Raw genomic sequence first — 19,784 nt, 5'->3', positions numbered from 1 at the left:
CCGAGAAGGATCGAAAAAATGACGCACGACAGAATCTCAAAATGACAACGTCGGTCTGTTTCGTCATGCAACGCGGCTCGAGTCACTCCGGTCGGGAATAAATTATTATGTGCATATCGGGATGGGTGCGGTTGTCTATGTCAGACGTCCAACCTGATACAGCCATGTGCGTCACGTGGTTCATTTGAAAACACAATTAATCAAGTCGATCGCGAGAGGACACTGAAAGGAACGCAGTTATTGCAGATTCTCTCATCATCATATTTGTTTTCAATTGATTAATTGCCTTTCCAATTGCGATTTGGATTAATGTTTGTAGATCCGTGAAAGTATTCCATCAGCACACTTTTTTTCTCTAAAATAACATTTTCTACCTTGTGCTGGTTTATTTATAAATTCCTATTTTCCTTTTTGAAACACCTTGTTCTCCTTTAGATTTCTTGACTTGTGATTAGGGCTAACAACAACATTTAAAATGTGAAATGAAGCTAGATCGTGAATGTTGTAATTTTGAAAGGGAAAGAACCCCCAACAGAATTACTAGCTAGCTGCTGGCTGTGTTAAATTTGCTGCCATTTTGTGGTGCAATTGACGACGATTGACGCCAAACGATGGCCACCGCTTGTGCCAACAAGTCAACGCACATGCGTGAAATATGCAGGATGATGGCCCTTAAGTCGTTGTTGGAACTAAAATAGTTGGGAAGGGGTCGAGATTAGGTAAGGTAGGGAAACGGGTTTTCCCTTTTACTGTTGCGGGAATGCCCGCTTTACGGTCCGGCCAGTTGTCACTTTTAAACAACAGGCTGGCGGCTCAATGTGTTGAATATTTATTACCGACGTGAATGGTAAAATTGCGAAACAAGTCGATTTAGTTTCTTTCACGAAGCTGACGACGCCATCTATCGGAACAAATCAAACTCTTGCCGTGTCACGCTATCACGCGTGCTGTTTTCGTGCAACAAATGAACACTGACGTCATCTAGCGCAAGTAAAAGACATTTGAACATTTTTGTGTACATTTTTTTCCAATATTTAAAGTTGTTAAAGAGACCTTTCCAACATTGCAAGCTACCAGGTATTTAACGTAAACATTTTAAAATTAAATACCAAAAGACAAAACAGACCCCCATAATAATTGTTTCACAAAACACCAGCTAAGTAAAAATGGAATAACGCAAATGTTTGCCTTCTTTATTTCATTATAACCTAACAATATATTACTATATTAAGGATTTCACCTAGCTCCATTATATAGTAATAGATGAAAACAAAAATAACATACTGAAAGTGATCCATCCACAATTCTTTTTCCTATTTTTCAGGAGAAATCTTGGTGCTGATCTAAAAACCCGCAGTTGTTGTCGTTGCGCAACAGGAGTAGCCTATTTGTTTTGTTATTCAATGATGCGCGTAAAACAACTGCATAGGTACGTTCCGGTGCGTTCCGGATTGAATTCTTGCCCAACATTTTCAATTTCACAAACAATTTAAATTTCACTTTTATTGGTCATGTGTTTGTTTTTTAGAACATTTTATTCGGATTTTATAATTGCGTGCTGTTATTGCGCTCAATCGTTTTGAATTTTCTAGATTTGTTTAAGAATAACTACTCACTTTTAAAAACAAGCCCTTTTGATCACGAATGAACTGGTTCGTATGACATATTTATACCTGGTCAGAGATCCACTTTCAATTGTTGGAACTTGGAATTGATGTCGTAATTTTCATAAACGTGTTATTTAAAAAAAAAAAGCTTTTAAAAAAAGAAAAGTAATGCGCATTGCTATTCTTTCTTGTGCATCAAGGTAATAATAAGGGTGGGCGAGAAAATAAACAAATTCACAGTAATGGCTTAAACCGCTTAATAGCTGAAAGGCCTTGAAATGGGCAACAAACCGCATTATCATTCTCTAACTCTGCCCGGTACATTTTATAGAAACGCCCTTCTTTTTTTGTATTTGTCCACATGCGGTGGTACAACTGTAGCTTTGGCTCAGATGTTGACACATTCAGAATTTCAAACAGCTGAACAATATATCTGCAGTTCACCAGCTGTAAAAAAGTCAGTAGTCAGACCAAACGTAGTCAGTACGTCGTTGGAAGTGTTTCCTTTCCCACTTGCAAGTGAAAAACGAAAATGTGTCGCTTAACATCATCTGTCATCATCATCTCAATATCGTGGTTTACTCTGACAGTCGGTCAGAATTTAGTTCTCATCGGCGGTAATTTAAGAAACGACAATACACAAATCTGGAACAAAATGGTCGATTTGGCTGTAAGTATTCTGACACAGATTTTACTATGGTTGGCAGATTTAAAAAAGCAATCGATTCAATATAGGGCGGATCGGGCGTGGCTAGAATCGGAGTCATCTCAGCTTCTAAACTGAATACATTGGAAGGTGAAAAAGTCATTGACAATTTCGTCCGACTCTATGGAGCTAAAGCCATAGGGATCCCAGTGTCTGCAATTGGCGCAAATGATCCTAAAGTGGTAAGTTACCGAAGATAATCATACCAAGAAATTCAATTCAAAAGTTTCGTGGATTTGTGATTTGTTTATAGGCCAAGTTAGTCGAGGATCAGACGGGGATTTTTATCGTTGAAGACTCTGAAGATCGATCCTGGAATTTTTTCAACTGGGTCTCTTCATTGGTAAGACCGAGTGATGGATCCGAAGAGCCGCCCGCTGGCGCTGTCTGTTACGAAAGTGCAAGCTACAAACGCCAAAATTTGATTGATACACTACGTCCGTCTGGTAAGGATTCGCTGGTATTGGCGGCCATCAAAACAGTTTTGAATCGAGGTGGAATGGTGGCTGGAAATGCCGCCGTCATGGTAAGTTAAAGCTTTCAAGTAAACTCCAATCATTTACGGAGACTTCACCGTTTGACACATCGGTTTCTAGAGCAAGTCGGCCATCATTTTAGGAGGCGATTCGATCAGCGCCCTGGTGACTGGGACTCGATTCGTCTCTTTCCCCCGTACTCCTTTCTCTTTTCGCAAGGAAGGTGGCCTCAATCTCCTCAACGTGGACTACGTGATAGAAAGCCAATTGAGTGAAAAGGGTCGCGAAGTGCGACTGATGAGGACGCTCGTCGAAAGCGACACCCCCAAAGGCCTCGGCGTCGACGAGAACGCGGCTCTCATTGTCAAAAGTCCTCTCACTCGACCTGTCGCCAAAGTACAAATACTTGGTTTTCCCTCTCTATCTTTAAAATGAATTCAATTTGATTTGTAATTTGTTGAAAGGTTATGACTGCACGGTGGGCTGTTAGCGGTGTCTTCTACCTCGACGTCTCTGATATTCCAACTCAATCGATAGCGAATGCCTTGTACGAGAATGTCACGTTTTCATTCTTCACTGTGGACGACGTTATAGATCTTACGACAGGTAACATGATACATAATTGTTGCCTTCTGTTTTAGTAAATTTTTTAATTACATTGGTTATTATAGGGGAAGTGACTTTTCCGTCTTGGAAGACGAACATCACTGGCCAAGAGTGGTTCAAAAATGCCGTCCCTTCCAACGATATCCTTTCTCGTGGCGGACCGTCTCAATGGCGTGAGACAGCTCGTCGACTTATCGATTGCAAGGAGTTGAACGTGACTAATTACTCGCCATCATCGATCGTCCCCATGATTCCCGGTGTCCGAGTGGACTTGGATCGGACGCGTGCCGCCGGTATGGGGGCTGATCTTCCCGGTGATTTGAACAACACTTATGTCGCTTCTTTTCAACGAATGCTAGCTTCAGTCAAAGTGCTAGGAATATTGTAAAAAACAAACAAAAACAAAAAAGGGCCTGGTACTTTTGTTCTTTAAATGACTTCCATCGTATTTTCAGACGTGAGACAATTTGTGATTTGATTGATTTCAATTATTTTCAATGTGGTGCAAAATATTTTAGTAAAGACACCGCAGCGTTTGAAGTGAATTTACAAATTAGAAGACAAACAAACAAACAAACAAACAAAATACAAAATTACATTTTTCTAGAGGTGGAATGGACGTTCAGAAAGAGCGGAAAAAACTTTATGAATTCGTGACAAAAACAGCGTTAATAAATGTTACTTATAAAGAGCTCGATGTTGTCTAGAATTGGCATGAAATTTTCTAGTTTAAAAGCGTCGTTTTCCGAGAAATGTTTCAAATGAAATTTGTATTAATTACTACTTTTAAAAAAGTTATTTTAGACCACGCACCACCGATAACGGTAATAAACAATACTGGCCGCTATTTTGGGCTTTGCAAGGAAAGTACTCCGTAAAAAAGTTTAAACGTATTTATACTTTATTGTTTTAAACGGTAGCTTAGTGGTGAATCTACCTTATTAAAGAAAAACACAAAAGAAAAAAAAAAAAACCTAAAGCCTTTGGTGTAACCAAAAGCGTGATTCGGCAATTCACGTTTGGTTACGTAAGTGTCAGCATCTTGCGGAGAAAAATTTCACCATGTTCAAATACAAGGATTTCATTTTATGAATTATTTTCGTTGTGCTACTTCATCAAATCAAACTGAAAATATACACATGAAGTGCAGATAACTTGAAATCTGTATTAATGATATAACATTACCGTGCACTATCACGACATCTACAACCCGAAAAGTGTATCATAAATTGAAAAGGTGAAAAACTAGAACCACGAATTAAAGTTATTTGATTTTCGACGATTTGTTATTGGAAATGTTTCCCTTTTATTATCACTTTTACACGATTGCGTCATCTTTTGGGTGGTAGGTGGGAGAGTCGTTAACCGAGATAGAATCTCAGGAAAAATCGGGAGATTTGAAAGAAGCCGCTTTGAAAAAGAAATAGTTGCGTCGACCATAAAACGGATCACGTGAGGGAAATGTAGCAAGGGTCATCATCTTCATACCATTGAATTTCTGCCATTTTAACTCTTTTTCATGCGAAACACTTTGTACACAACACTACGTCATAATTTTTCAATTTTTCAGCCGCAATAAAGAGAGGAAGTGACGGTGTGACGGCAGTTTCTTCTTGATCATAAAATTTTCTATTTTACAATTTGTTTCAAGTTTTCAAAGTTAAAAGATTTTCGAATTTGATTCTTTACCCGCACACCAAGTTGTGAGGTAAAAAACCGGGACTAATCTGCAGTCATTCAACAAATGAGTTGGTTAATGAACCTTAACTGACCAAAACGGCAAGAGAAAACAGTTCCAGTCAATTGCCTAGCTCAGGCATAACGTACTCCGTACTATGTCACGATATATAATCAACGTCACCAAATAGTCAAAAAAGAAGAGTAGAGATAACATTTGTCCTACCTTTAAGCCTGGGAAATACGGCCAGGCCGCCAGGCATCCACAAGTGCTTCATCCGCAGAAGTTGAATCCACCAGGCAGGATAAGCGTCCGGCATCCTCGTGAATGCACCCACACTCACAAACGGGATGCTGATATCATCTAGATGAAAAAAAATAAAAAATAGGTTACGATAAATATTGAAAGAAACAACAAGTAAGGAAAAGTTGAAAATTTTCAACCAAATTTTTCATGAATGGGAGAATTGAAGGTACTAGCACAGACATATCAGACTAGACTGTGGTAATAGTAATGGGTGCCAGAATAAAAGTAACACAAATTAGTATCCTTGTGATGATACTGAGATTGTTGATGACAGGTCTATGTCAGCAATAGAAAACTTGCATGTATCTTTTTGTTTGATGGTTGGCTCGTCAGGCCTCAAATCTGCTTCAAGAAGGTTACAGCTTGCAAACAAATTGCATTATAGGAGGCTAACATTTCATAAATTTGGAATAAGTTTAACTCTTCTATCTAAGCTCCCATCATCATTCCATTAGCAATTAGCATACTCAGTTTTATTTACCCGCCAAACATCGTGGAGTGGACTAGTGGGAGGAGAGCATGGTACAGGAATACCATTGTGGAGAGCATGGAGATGTAACAGATCATGTTGCACCAGATTTATATTGATTAATGATGTCATGTTGTTCGTATTTCTGAGCTCTGCAGGTGTTCCAAACGTGCTGATTGAACGTTTGGCGTCTTTTGAGGACTCGTATGGAGGATCCATGAGTTCATAGTGCGTGACTTTATTATAATTGCATTTCCGTATACGTGTCATTAAATGTAACCTAACCATTTCTAGAACTGCGTGGTTAGACGTCAACTACGCAGCAATAGAAATGTTTGGGGTATAAAAGCTGATGTTTTTAAGTTAGTATTGGCATTGCTATTCCGAGACCAGACCTGAGTTAGTTAGAACTGTCAGTTGAGAATAGCTTATATCAATCCAGTGTTCTTCCCTCTTCTCTTCTTATATTTGGTATGTACTCACTTCCTTTTTAAAACCAATACACCGTTTGCATTTTTGGGGAAATCGCCTCCGGCTTTTTCGTGTTCGTTATAATTTAGTGTAGGGTTCTTTTCGAGAACCTTTACATAATGGTGGCAGCGATTCTCGAACTCACCCACAATGTTTAATGGTGTACTCGGTATTTTTCCTAAATTAGTGAGTCATTTTTGTGTGTGTGATTTTGATTGCATTTAAATTTTGCGATTTTTTACCGAAGACGTTTTTTCGCACTTTTTGAAAAATAGATTTCCGTTGTCGATACCTTCCGTAGAATTAAAATTTCGGCGATTGGTAGAACATTCTTTTGATTAATCATGATTTAACTGTTTTCTTATTTTGTTTTCGATTTAAATCAGTTCTAAGATTATTTTATTTTTTTGATTTGGGTTGAAAATCCTATTTTTTTTTTTTTAGAATGATTTGTTTTTGATTGATATCGTTGTTAAACTCCTAAGTTAGCAAATTTTTCTATTCCTGATGAATTCTATAGTGCACGTTGTTGATGTTCATCCTTCCCCTAGTACTTCAGTAGACAGTGTTGATATTGAGCATTTTAATTCAATAGTGCATGTTGTTGATGTTCATCCTCCTCCAACCAATTCTTTAGAAACAGTTGATAGTGAGCATTGTAATCCTTTTTCTCGTCCTGACGACGAAAGTTTATTAGTTCCGTGTAACAACGATCTCGCGAGAGAAAAAGTTAGTTCGAAGTTTTCGGATAAGGCACTAAGAACTAGGGAGTATAGTGAAATTTCAAAGAGGCTCCGGTCATTTTCCGGCTACGAAACATTAGAAAAACTTGATAAGACTCCCCCACACAAATTTTGGGCTCACGGAAGATCTGCTAGACTGGAAGTAAACCAGATTCCTATAACATCTTCCCCGCAAAATTCTCCTTCCCAACATTTTTGTTCTATTCCCTCCTTTAATTTTCCCGTGTTCGAGCTCTTCTTGATTCAATTTATTGTTTTCTAGTGGCTTTGAGTCATTGCTACACTTTCGATTTTTCTTCTCCTTGCAGTTTATTTTGCCGTATCAAATTATTCTTTAGTTGTCCTATTTTCCAAATTGTTATTGTTCCATTATTTTATTGTTCCGTTTCATTGTTCTATCCATTCTCCGTCTTAAATAGCATGAGGATGTCTTCTCTTCAAGTCATGCTGCTTCTCGGACTGTGTGTCAGAGGTCTGGTAGCATTTAAGGTTACTGTGTGCGATTGCAGTGAGCCGCTACAAACTGGAATTTTACAATTTTCGGACGAAGACTGCCGTCCTGACCAAAAAAAAGCAGATCTTCAACCCGTCGAGTACTCGGTTTACACCGAAAGTCGTGCGGAAACAAAGTTCTCTGGATTCTTGTGTGCGCGCTGGAAACAGCAGAAACACATTACGACGAGTTTTTTTGGCCAGAAAGTGATCGTTCCCGACAAGGTGGCGTTGGATACGTCGCCAATGGAGTGTTGGACAATGTACGAAAGTCGTCGATGCAATGAGCAGCCGATGGAAATAACCGAAAATAAATTTGTGTTCGATCAAGAACCAGCTGAAAATGGTTGGTGGCTGAGCACTGTGGTGCTAGAAACTATTAACTGCGTAGTGGAAAAAATTCAGCTGTTTCAGGAAATAGAAGGGGACACCTTCCCTACCCCTGTTGGAATGGCTTCTGCAGCGGCTGGAAGTTTATCCCACAACCACATCACCTTGGTTTGGGATAAATCATTTACGCAGAGGACAACTCCTAAATCACGCCTGTTAGAATCTGGGGTCGGATCTATATCTTCGCTCGGTTCATCAGGGAAATTACGCCTTCATGACGAAGGAAAAGAGTTAGAATTTCATCTGGTGAAAAAACAACGATGCCCTCCTCCTAAAATCGAGTGCGACAAAAAAGTGGACTCATATGACGTGATCGGTCAGCCTAAATTGTTCGTGATGGTGAAAACGACTAGTGAAAAAAATTCTTCTAGCACTCCCTTTAAATCTCCCCAACTGTTTAAACCAGTTGGAAATGTCGACGTTATCGCGAATATGCAGTTTATTAAAGATCAGCTCATTGACTATTCAAATGATCTAGTGCGAGTGATTGAAACTTTGCAGTGCGATTCGCGAAAAGCGATGCACGAAAGGGTCATTTCGACCGCACAGTACAACGGGTGGCTGGCCGCGTCAATGGTTCGCCTACCCAAATGTACAAAACTGACGGCATATGGAAAAACTGCTTTAGCCATTTCGTGCAAAGCAAATGAAGTAGATTTCAGTGTTGAACTATCGGCTTGCGGGCCACAACCAAAATATAAAAACTTTACCATCAATCGCGATGGATGGGAGCTAGTGACCTTCGCCCCATGCTATTGGACAACGGGATTTGTCAACTTCAATGACAAGCCCTATGGGTACCGTAACAACACATGGTACCCAATAGAAGCAAAAATTGTAGTTCCCCAACAGACCCTGGCGCACTCTTTCCGTAATGATGAAGTGCGGAATTTTGATAACCTTCATCAAACAAACCCCGCCTATAACAAGATGGTTTTGGACAGCATGAATGTGTTGGCCGAGATCGTCGCAACAATAAATGACCACTCCTCCGGGAATTTCAGCTCGTCCCATGTGCCACGGACAAATAACGTCTTGATAGCGGCGCCGGACATCTCGGATTATCCGAAGGGGATTCAAAATTTCAAGTTCTATTTTTTCGTTGTTATTATAACTGTTGCTGTTTTGATATTTCTACGTGTTTGTATTGCTTGTGGGTGCTGTAGTTTGTTTAAGTTGAATCGCCGTTCTTCGAAATCTCGTTCACACGCGCAACCTGCTTCCGAAATGGAATTACGGGGCGTAATTCAACGGGGCCGGGAGTGATGTAACAGATCATGTTGCACCAGATTTATATTGATTAATGATGTCATGTTGTTCGTATTTCTGAGCTCTGCAGGTGTTCCAAACGTGCTGATTGAACGTTTGGCGTCTTTTGAGGACTCGTATGGAGGATCCATGAGTTCATAGTGCGTGACTTTATTATAATTGCATTTCCGTATACGTGTCATTAAATGTAACCTAACCATTTCTAGAACTGCGTGGTTAGACGTCAACTACGCAGCAATAGAAATGTTTGGGGTATAAAAGCTGATGTTTTTAAGTTAGTATTGGCATTGCTATTCCGAGACCAGACCTGAGTTAGTTAGAACTGTCAGTTGAGAATAGCTTATATCAATCCAGTGTTCTTCCCTCTTCTCTTCTTATATTTGGTATGTACTCACTTCCTTTTTAAAACCAATACACCGTTTGCATTTTTGGGGAAATCGCCTCCGGCTTTTTCGTGTTCGTTATAATTTAGTGTAGGGTTCTTTTCGAGAACCTTTACAGAGACTTGGAGAGCCCCGACACCAGAGTTTTCACACGACGACCACATTTTTGTCATTTTATTTGTTGTGCTGTTTTTCGTTCAGTCACGTGTTCGTTTTCCAAAAAAGGAATCGTTTCGTGAATAACAAACTTTGTCTCTTTTTTTCGAAATCTTGTGAAGCAGACGACACTAATTTTCTAATTAGTCATGTATCGATAGCTAAATAATCGGACCACCCTCACCCTTATTAATCCAAACCGATCAAAAACAATCAAAGCGATTTCTCAGCCGCGCTCGACATCCACTGTAATCGGTCAAGATAAAAATACAAATTTTCACTAAACCTGAAGTTAATTTTCCGTTTAGACCCTCTACCACATCTTATTTTGCTTAGATTTTCTTATTCTAATCTGATAAGATTTGACGAGTAGAAATTCGCAAGCGATCGAGACACGAACATATTTATTTTTTTATAAAAGAGTTATATAGTTCTATATCGTATGACTTGCCAATATTAACCTACAAAGTTGTGAACCATTCTCATGATTTAGTTTTACGGCCTAACTTTGCGTTCCGGCGGCCTTTCCCCGCCTTTCTCATTCAAATGGGAATTACCCGTTCATTGCATGTGTTTCAAAGTGCTTATTTGGGTAATAATTTTCGAATTTCGGCTCCTGTTGCGCTTCCTGCATATTTGGTTATGTAACCCACTTCTAAATTCAAGTTATTATGTAGCAATAAATTTTAAAATTTATGTTATGCTTTTGCTTCACGAATTTTTTCGTACGCTTTGAAACGATTAGATTAATCCAGAAAATGTTGCGTGATCAACACCAGATTTTTTTTATTACCCAACAGCAGCAGCAAAGTCAATAGGACATTGTATCCTTCATGTAAATTTCGTCATTTCAACCGTTGCACTTTTTAAGTGCTAATACTGCTATTGATGACCAATTAGATGTTGATTTAACCAATGATGGTTTTGTGGTTAAAGGACCAATACGCAACGCTATACCTTCCTGTATTGACATTCACCTCTCAATGGTCCTCATCCACTTTACAGCTGCAGTAGTAAACATTTATTCGCCATCGTCAGCGCGAAACTGGTGAAAATGTCCTATAGCTCCTGTTCCACATTTGTATCTCTCTACGTTTTCTTGGAGAATTGCTAGTTGTATTATTTCTTCGTCAATAACGCTGCTGGCCCTATGTGGGACAACGACAACTTCTTCTTTGTAGTTTTTAAAAAGAATAAAAATTTTAATCTCTTTCCTTTTTTGGTCCAAATTTTTTGAGTTAAAAAAGAATCTAGCCTCCCAAATCTCGAAAGCAATAATCGTGATCAGGCTATTCCAAAAATATCGGTAATTTTTCAGACCTTTGGCATGCTTTTCCCCATTCCGGAATACCTTATTCATTCTACGCCTCCTCCTCTCATCTGACTGTGTTTTTCTTTTTGACATTTTTCCCCATCAGATAATGGAATGTAGTCCAGCCGTAGTAAATTTTATACATTTCTTTTAAAATAATGACTAGATTGCGACGACATAGGCCTATTGACCGAATTGTTGGACTTTGTTACTTTCCGCTCAAATTCGTTTACATTTTTCATTTTCACAATGGGCCGCGCTGTTGACGCTGCGTGAAAGAACCCATCTTTTTCTATCATTTCCAGCGTCGTCATGCACGCCATGAAGTAGATCAAGTTGAACCAAAGTGTATAACATCGCACAATAGCCGAAAAAATTGAAACAAAAGAAGTTGAAAGTGGAGCATGTATATACACTGCACATTAACATTACCGTAAAAAGTCTGTATACTATAGCAAGTCTGAGAGCATGCGGTTGTTTCATTTAATGAGTTTACCTATAAATAATGGAAAAGATATTCTATTCTTCTTTTCGTCGTCGTCGTCGTCGTCTTTTCATTACATGTACATCTGATGGCGACGCGACTACTGCGGTTGCGTGCAGGGTTGAAAAAAATCTCGTGAACGCCGATCGGTTCTTTTGTCTCAACTCGATGCGGTAGAATATGGTCGATTAGGAGAGCTTTTATGCAGCCTTAGGATAAGCCGCGTAGACGGCTGATTGACTGTGAATCCGGAATGTCGCACCCAATGCCGTGACCGTGCCGCGCCGAGCTATCGAGAATGCACTTCACCGTTCAGCCGGGTTTCCTCCTAGTGTATAGCGGTTTTAATTTTTGTTGCCAATTACGCGCGCGTCCCAACGGGACAAATTCCATGCGCAAGTTATTTATACGCATTTCTATACTCCTTTCGTTGAATTCCGCTTCTTCCCCCAGCTGAGAAAGTTGAAAATAAAAAATTTGTATTTTTAAACTTGTCAACTGATAGGAAAAAGAAGGTTACATACAATAATATCGTTCTGGGATTGAAATGGAGGTTGATGTGGCGCAGTTGCGGAGAGAAAGTCGCAGCGTGAAACAACTCTTCACAAGAGTTTTTGGAAGACGCCAGAGTTATTATAGGCTATACTTACATTTTAAGCGCCGCCGCCAGATGGTATTTCGTGGAGCAGTTTCATCTTTCTCACAGGCGCGAGCCGTCCGAAGAAAATGTCTTTAGCCCATTTTTCGAAAAAAATTCGGCTTCTTAATTTCTATATGAATAAATCATCAATGCCTCAAACTTTGTTCTCCTCTTTTGTCAAAAAAATAAATAAACACAAAATTGACCGTGGTCTGGAATTTCCGATTTCTAACCGGACACGATTTGATGAAAGAGACGTTAATTGATGCAAGACACGGTGACAAAAGGAAGTTCGTCTTTACTACTAATAATAATACTATTTGCTTTTTTTTCAAACATTATCAACGGCTGTGGAGAAATTTTCTTATGCGGATCCACAGTATATGTCTCCACTGCACGCAATATTCCGCTAGTTATATTCTAAAAGCTTTGAGCGTCACTTTATTTTTTTTTGTCTTGCGGGCTCTCTTGTGTCTGGCGTTCCGCTCTATGTCTTGCAGCTTGACAATCAACTCTGAAAGGGTAGACCCGACGCCCCTTATTTTTTGACGAAAATAGCTTCCATATTAGACGGATACAATGACCTCCCTCATCGCCAGCACCATCACTCTAGACTCTACCTGGGCTATGCTATACACTTGGTTTTTATTAGGGTCAAAGACGAGAAATCTGGGCAAATAGATGCGGTTTCACGACAGAAGCTGATCTACCGACTATACGCATTTGTACACTTTCCAATTTTTACAACACCCCAGCAGCTGGATTACTTACTATACACCGCGGAATGTTATTCCAATTACGCTATAGTCGTCGTCTAATTGTAGAAACAATGTTGCAGCCGATTTTTGGCAGTGGCGCAGCAGTTACAATAAGAAAACACTCGGCAGGTGTTGGGCTACTTCTCTCTACCTCCTCCTGTCAATCAACACTCTACAGTATAATGCAAAATAAAACAGCACGAGCCGCGATATTAGTCTTATGTGCGAGCAATTTTCCTTGATTCTCCTGTGAGAGATGGATTGTAGAAGAATTAGGTTTCCGCGGTTTGGCGTCCTTGTCTCTGACGTTGGCCATAACGGTTGTTCACATATACATGTCTATGTAATCAGTTGCGGCGACATACACCTGGGAGAAAACAAAACAAAAAAATCTGTGAGAAATAAGCGACTGTACACTGTTCTGTTCCACCGTCAAAAACAACAAATGGAAAGAAAATAATTACAAGGCAGCAGCAGCAGCAGTGTCGTAAATTGGCAAAATGGAAGTCACCACCACCGCCGTATTATATTTCAATGATATACACTGTGTACTCCTTTTTTTTGCTTTCCCGAGATCAAACAGTTCTAGTAGACTATACTGCTTTGGCGAAAAATAGAAAAAAAGAAAAGATCATTTCTAAAATTATGGGTATAAAGCAAACTGCGCCGAATGTAGGCTTGTAAATAAGAAAGCGAGTAGTATAAGACTTGAGAGGCCAATCAACCGTCAAGTGTTGATGGTCTGAAGAGAGAAGACGAGCTGCTGGGATGGCGGGATTAAACTCTTCGTCCTACATAAAGATGAAAGCGAGGGTCCATTCTTATTTTGGAGAGTTTCTTGGAAGTAACCACCACCACCACAACAGGAATCCTTTGGCTGGATGGACGTTTAAATCTATTTGGACACCGGCGCGCTCCTTGTTCTTATCAACAAGCTCTTTGAGCTGCTCTTGTGTGAGTCGAGAGGAAGCGGTGGAAATAAATAGCACGGAAAGTACCATCTCGCTCATCTGAATCGGCCGATTTATGTGATGGGCCAGCCATCATGAATGGGCCGGACCGTAGTATATGGAAGGCATTGAATGCATTAGGCGCCAGTCATCCTTCATGGAAAAACTCACAGTCATGACACGTCAAGTTGAATGTTATTTCTTCTTCTTCTTCTTCAAAAAATAAAAAAAGGAATAAGAATTATTCACACACGTTTACAGTACATTTGGAAAATCTGCCAGGCCACTGTTTCCCAACAATCAGTTACTAATGACATAGACAGTAAAGAGAAATAAGAAGAAGAAGAAGAAGAAAATCAAAAGATCGGTTGGCTCATGAAAGGTTAGGTTAGGACGTACCGTACAGAAGGGCTCCGGCGGGTACTAGGCGAAGGTTGGCGGCGAGACGTGATGTCTACACACCGTAATGCACGGGAGGAAAGCGACGGCAGGTATATGAACCCGTTGGTTCGTCGGTCATATTATCCTACTCGACATTTTTTCCCGCCCAGGTGTATACTATACGGTGCATACATCTATAGGGCCTTATTGTAATCAACCATTATGTACATGCACACACGGTCTGGCAATGCAGACACATTTGTTTTTCCCTTTTTTTTCTTGTGTGTGTGTGTGATCGAAATCCTAGAAATGAGGTCGAAGAATTTCCCAGTTGTTAACTAGACAACCAAAGTTCGACTCAATTGAATAAGTTGTAGAGTTGACGCGGGCGCTCTCTATGCAGTCGCTGCTATGTACAGGCAATCGCTTGATGAGATGCGGATGACTGTTATCCAGTTGGATGTGGTTCGAGTTCCGTTAGATCGATGTGTACATTCGTGTGAGCAATTGTAGTCTAACAGATTTCGGTTTTTCACCCTTCGTCTTTTTTCTCCCGACGACCTTTTCATTCTGCATCACGTCAGTTTTGCGTATGTACGTGTGTGTGTTATTTCACAAACCGAAGAAATTCGGTTGCCCCATCTCGACCTCTTGTGTCAAGTTCAAACTAAACAGCTATGTATATGATTGAACTGAAACGCGCGTGGGTATTAGTGGTACCAAAGAAAAATGTATTGAAATTCCGATCAAAACGTAACAGATAAAACGAGTAACAGTTGACGTACGTATATATAACCAGCAGTAGCGACCGGCGCTATAATTTGACACACGCACCCAAATCAGAAATTGGACCAAATATTAATCGTAAAATATATCCAATTCTTCTGATATTCGAGATGAAATTATTCGAAATCCTCTTGTTGAAGTTCTTCCGACGACGAAAGGGAGCGATCTTCTTTCATCTCCAACAGGTGGATGGCCGCGTTCTGCCGCCTTTTGTTGGGCGCTCCGGCTGTGCGTTCCAGCACCTTCAGCTCCTCATCCAGGGCGGGAACGATGCAGCACGAGCCGAAATAGAAACGGTCGCCGCACACGCCGATGGCCGTCCCGTTGATGCGATGGCAATCCATCGTGAACATGCACACGCCTGACTGGTTGGTGATTTTGTTGAGGCAAATTAATGGTCGGATGGAAGGTGGGCCGACTAGATGTTTTTTCAACGTGATTACCACAGAGGGGGGGGGGGGGGAAAGAAAATTTTTGTAATTTAAACAAACAAGTTGACATAAAACATAATTTAAACTACGATGTAATACCGAGTGGAATGGAGGAGACATGAACGTAAGCACAGGCCAGCACAAGGAGGAAACTTGGTCGTGTCAACATCTTAACGTTCGAGAGGCTTGAGGACAACTGGATCTCAAGTGGATGGAGCGGCTCAATATAAACCTCTGACGGGTGGCTCGGTCGCCAGCAGCGCTGCAGGGAGAGAATGAAGAAGAAGACGGTGGTGGGCGAGACAGGAGAGGTACCAAGACGAGCCAAAGGAGGGAGGGAGGAGGAGGAATAGGGGTAGGAGGAGATGATGATGATGAGCGGGCGCGTCTTCGCGGTGGTGCGGTTGAGCGACGAATCCATGCGGATTTCTTTTCTTTCCCCTAGCTCTGCTGCGTGTGTTTGTGCATAATAACTTTACTCGAGCTCGAAATATGGGTGAATTACATTAGAGAGAGAGTCGATGAGTCTAGTTGAATTTTGTCAAAAGAAAACGAGTTAAACTACAAGGGGGAATAGAATAAGCGGAGGAAAGAAGAAGAAGAAGAAGAAGAAGAAACGGTGAGTGGTAAACGATTGAGACGCTTGGTTGGAATGACCATATTGTAGGTCAACTGGTTTCGGACGACCAGCAATGCGTGCGAGTCGGGAACCAGCCGAGGCGAAGAATTAAAAAACGAGACTTCAACGCAACGACAAAATGAGCAACGATTATTCGACCCTTTTCTTTCTTCTTCTTCTTTTGTAAAGGGCGACGATACAATTCAAAAGCGAAAGAATGAAAAGAAAAACGGAATGAATCGTGCTACATCTCTAATAGAATCTATTTACTGTATCTACTACTAACTACTCCCGAGAACGCCAGTGTTAAGCCCGTTGTTCGCCGGAATTCGGAACATCTCCGCCGAGACAATAACGTCTCAGCTTCTGGTCCGATTCCCATGTAGTTAGGAGCTCCATCATTACCATGTCACAACAAGTTTCGACCATGAACGTTATATGCCCCGATGATTCTTTTATTTTACCTACGTACTTCGAACAGTTCTCACTATATATGGATGACTGTTGGACATGAGATGAATCAAAATCGTTACTTTTTTTAAGTAGCTAAATTGTATTTGTTCGCATTCTCACGGGAGACATCAAAACAAAGTGATGGCGCACTGCAATCAAGGCAGTTACCGGGACGTATCACACACATCGATATCTATCGACAAATCGATGCTGTAAAAAGGCCAACAAAATATACAATATATTTTTTTTTCTGGTTAAAAAAAAAAATAAAGAATAAAGGAAGAAGAAAATATGATAAGACCAAATCAAAAAGGAAAATCATGACTTTCGGTCATGGTAAACAATCTGTTTTACAATTTCACTGGCGAACATACCCCAGCGTTCAAATCCTTGGACTAGGAAAGTAGAATTAACCTAATGACAGACCTTGTGAAGAATTTTTCTAGTTCAATTCAACGAAATTTCACACTCGAGTTAGATCCTTGCAAGTGGTTTTAACCTTATTAGTAAGGAGGGAGGCAAAGAGGGTGAATCTAATCTAAAAAGGAAACGAGCTCACGTCATTGGCGCCCCCCTCAAATCGGCGACTGGGCTTAGCCATAGCCCCTTCTACCTCCGCGATGGACGGTCAAACGTGCGGCCTTGTGGCATTTTTTGAATTTTGGATCGCCGATTTTGGGCAAGCGGACGGAGGTGCAATCCAGGTGAGGATCGTTGATTCGGCTCCAGATGGACTTTAATTCGCTGGGGTTCAAGCCGTGCGACGTGATGATTTTGCGATAGAGACAAGAATTGGCTGTGGGATGCTTGATAAAACTGAACAAGTTGCTGTTCTCCGGAATGATGTTAGCCTGTTTCGCTACCATCCCTGTTGTGTAAACGTCCTCCAAGTGGAAAAGCGGCACGTGGAGGGCGCCTTCGAATAGAATGGGCACTAACGGCCCACTAATAACGTAACCCGTTCCACTGACGTAATCGGGGTACACTTTAGCGTTGTACATAAAGAGGGGTGAGTACCTAGAGCAATACAAAGCATATCCAGTTAGGTGAAAAATATTTCTGTCGAACAAATGGCCATTGACTTTTGTTCCTACCACTTGCTACCGGCGTCTTTGATGGGGCTAACACGGCAAAAAAGTGAGCCTACGATCAAGTCTTTGCGCTGCAGAACGTGAGATTGCGACAGGTACTCGGTAAGCGTGCGTACATTTATAAACATGTCATCGTCCGTTTTAAGGACAAAGGTCACTTGGGGGCAGAAAGTCTTCACCCATTTCAACATCATCACAGACTTCAAGGTCCTGAAAGACAAGCAAATTCAATTCTAAAATTGAATGAATCAATTTGAAAGAAAATAAGACTTACAAATTCAAATAAGCGTCGATAAATCCTTCTTGAATTATATCCCCGTGCAAGTTGCTTTCCATCAACACGTCATTCTGCCTGCTATCATTGACTGTCTGGCCGAGCAGAAAAGCTGTTCGCACATCAAACGGAGTTGTCTGATTAGGTTCCAGCGACATCCATGTCTCACGTATGGCCTCACGTGCTTTTGTATTGCCCACTGCTGAGCACACAATGATAAGAAGGATAGGTTTCGGCGGATCGTCTGCCGGATTGGGCGCGCACAAGTTTTCGTTGCTAATTACTGCGGTAGTATTTTCTGGGTCAACGTATATCGCCAAATCACGACTAGAATTCACACTCCACGTGAAATTGGGAGCTAAAAAACCAACAAAAAGGAAATATTAAAACTCACTTGTTTGTAAAATTTGCTTTTTAGTTATTTGTCTTTTGAGGTTATCTTTACACAGTTATCTTTTTCTTTCGCAAAATAGTTTAAAGATTTCTGAGTATGGGAGATAAAGAAAAAATGCTGACTGTGTCAACCTTATCAAAACAAAATAACTACTTTTTTATCAGAGAATTGGGAACAACTTAGTCACTGTGAGCAAAAGGTTGAAACTGGGACTTACCTGCATTTTCTATAGATCCTAAGAAAGTATGATTCCAACAAGCAAATATGGATAGGGCAACGAAATATATGCAGATGAAGAAAACCAAATGAAAAACAAAACAAAACACTAGCATGAGTACAACAGAAGTTGAAAAAAAAATCATTGGCAATGAGCCATAAAACAAAAGATGAAAATGGAACAATCTAGAATAGAATAAAAAAATATATATAACAAAAAATGTAGAAATCTCTTACCCTCTCTCGTTTGAGTGCTGTAGTTGTATGTGAAGAGAATGGAAATGCACACAAAGCCACAGAGGAGAAAAAAATGCCGCATATATTTCATCATATCATCACCACTAATGCCTTACTTTTCCAGCTTCAGTTGGGTAAGAATATTTATGGGCATCTCCTAGAATAAGATGTAAAATTCTTTATTATTACAAGGTAAATGTAGGGCACATGACCTAAAAATGGTCTTATATTATGGGATATTTCTCTTATTGACTTGTCATTTCAACAGCAGTTGCAATAACAGAAATAATAATCAATATTCATTCTACTTACACGTTTTAATGAGGGAATGGGGAAAGTGTCGTTTATTTTACAGACGCCCTACTTTTGGATTCAGATTTCTATTCGATCGACCGACCAGCACTGTCACCATTTGTGTACAAATAATAGTTTGCAAGTTCACTCGACCTCAAAGTGTGGAGGTGGAACTAGCGTGAATGAACCCAATACCAATATAAAAGTAAACTCGGTCCAACACTTTAAACAGTAAAATACATTCTAGAAAATTAAAACGAAACCGTTTGAAAGCCTGAATGAATCAAGACTTACATTGATTATTTGATAGCTTTCACAGTTCTGCTCAAGTTTCGTCTGCTTCTGCTGCAGGGATTTCACAAGAGAGAAAGGTACACAAATTTGTAGGCGGAGCAACTGAAAGGGTTGCGGCTCCAATGCTAAAAGAGAGAAACAGTAAAACGCTTTGCAGCGCTTTGCAGTATAAAACAGGGAAAATGATTTATCGTATACTTATTCGGGACGAAATTTTGCCTCCAACTAGCCTTCCGGTTAGCTTTCAGTCTTCTTTCTAGGTATACTAGATAAAATGTAGACTAGAAATGCTTCTTAGAACGTATATATATATACCCATATCTATCTCTCTTATGCTCAATCCCTTTTCAAACATAGCCTATGCACACGTAGAGCACGCATGCTCAAACTTTGGATAAGTTTATGACTTCACCGATAA

General features: G+C 40.3%; 2 protein-coding genes across 5 annotated transcripts; one reads left to right on the top strand and one right to left on the bottom strand.

Moving 5' to 3' along the window:
• The first annotated feature begins 1,970 nt into the window (after positions 1 to 1,970).
• On the top strand, positions 1,971 to 4,086 carry LOC124314121 (cyanophycinase-like). Its single transcript, XM_046779171.1, has 6 exons — positions 1,971 to 2,277; positions 2,343 to 2,495; positions 2,567 to 2,839; positions 2,910 to 3,185; positions 3,254 to 3,395; positions 3,461 to 4,086. Exons 1-6 carry the CDS (start codon positions 2,140 to 2,142, stop codon positions 3,781 to 3,783), a joined length of 1,305 nt encoding a protein of 434 aa, XP_046635127.1. The 5' UTR covers positions 1,971 to 2,139; the 3' UTR covers positions 3,784 to 4,086.
• A 10,901-nt stretch (positions 4,087 to 14,987) lies between these two features.
• Positions 14,988 to 19,667, bottom strand: LOC124314162 (beta-1,3-galactosyltransferase 1-like). Of its 4 annotated transcripts, XM_046779262.1 has the most exons (9): positions 19,565 to 19,667; positions 19,367 to 19,491; positions 19,091 to 19,294; positions 18,779 to 18,935; positions 18,543 to 18,560; positions 17,932 to 18,289; positions 17,661 to 17,867; positions 15,594 to 17,583; positions 14,988 to 15,481 (listed from the first exon to the last, which is right to left on the bottom strand). In XM_046779262.1, the coding sequence occupies exons 4-8, from the start codon at positions 18,870 to 18,872 to the stop codon at positions 17,160 to 17,162; spliced, it is 1,101 nt and encodes a 366-aa protein (XP_046635218.1). In that variant the 5' UTR covers positions 18,873 to 18,935; positions 19,091 to 19,294; positions 19,367 to 19,491; positions 19,565 to 19,667; the 3' UTR covers positions 14,988 to 15,481; positions 15,594 to 17,159. The 4 variants fall into 4 exon arrangements, with proteins under 4 accessions (XP_046635218.1, XP_046635217.1, XP_046635219.1 ...); XM_046779261.1 differs by having other exon boundaries at positions 19,091 to 19,491; XM_046779263.1 differs by lacking the exon at positions 19,091 to 19,294.
• Between the last annotated feature and the right edge of the window lie 117 nt (positions 19,668 to 19,784).

The sequence above is a fragment of the Daphnia pulicaria genome, chromosome 10, assembly GCF_021234035.1.
Source record: "Daphnia pulicaria isolate SC F1-1A chromosome 10, SC_F0-13Bv2, whole genome shotgun sequence".
Taxonomy (NCBI): domain Eukaryota; kingdom Metazoa; phylum Arthropoda; class Branchiopoda; order Diplostraca; family Daphniidae; genus Daphnia; species Daphnia pulicaria.
This window is presented reverse-complemented; position numbering and strand designations above follow the sequence as displayed.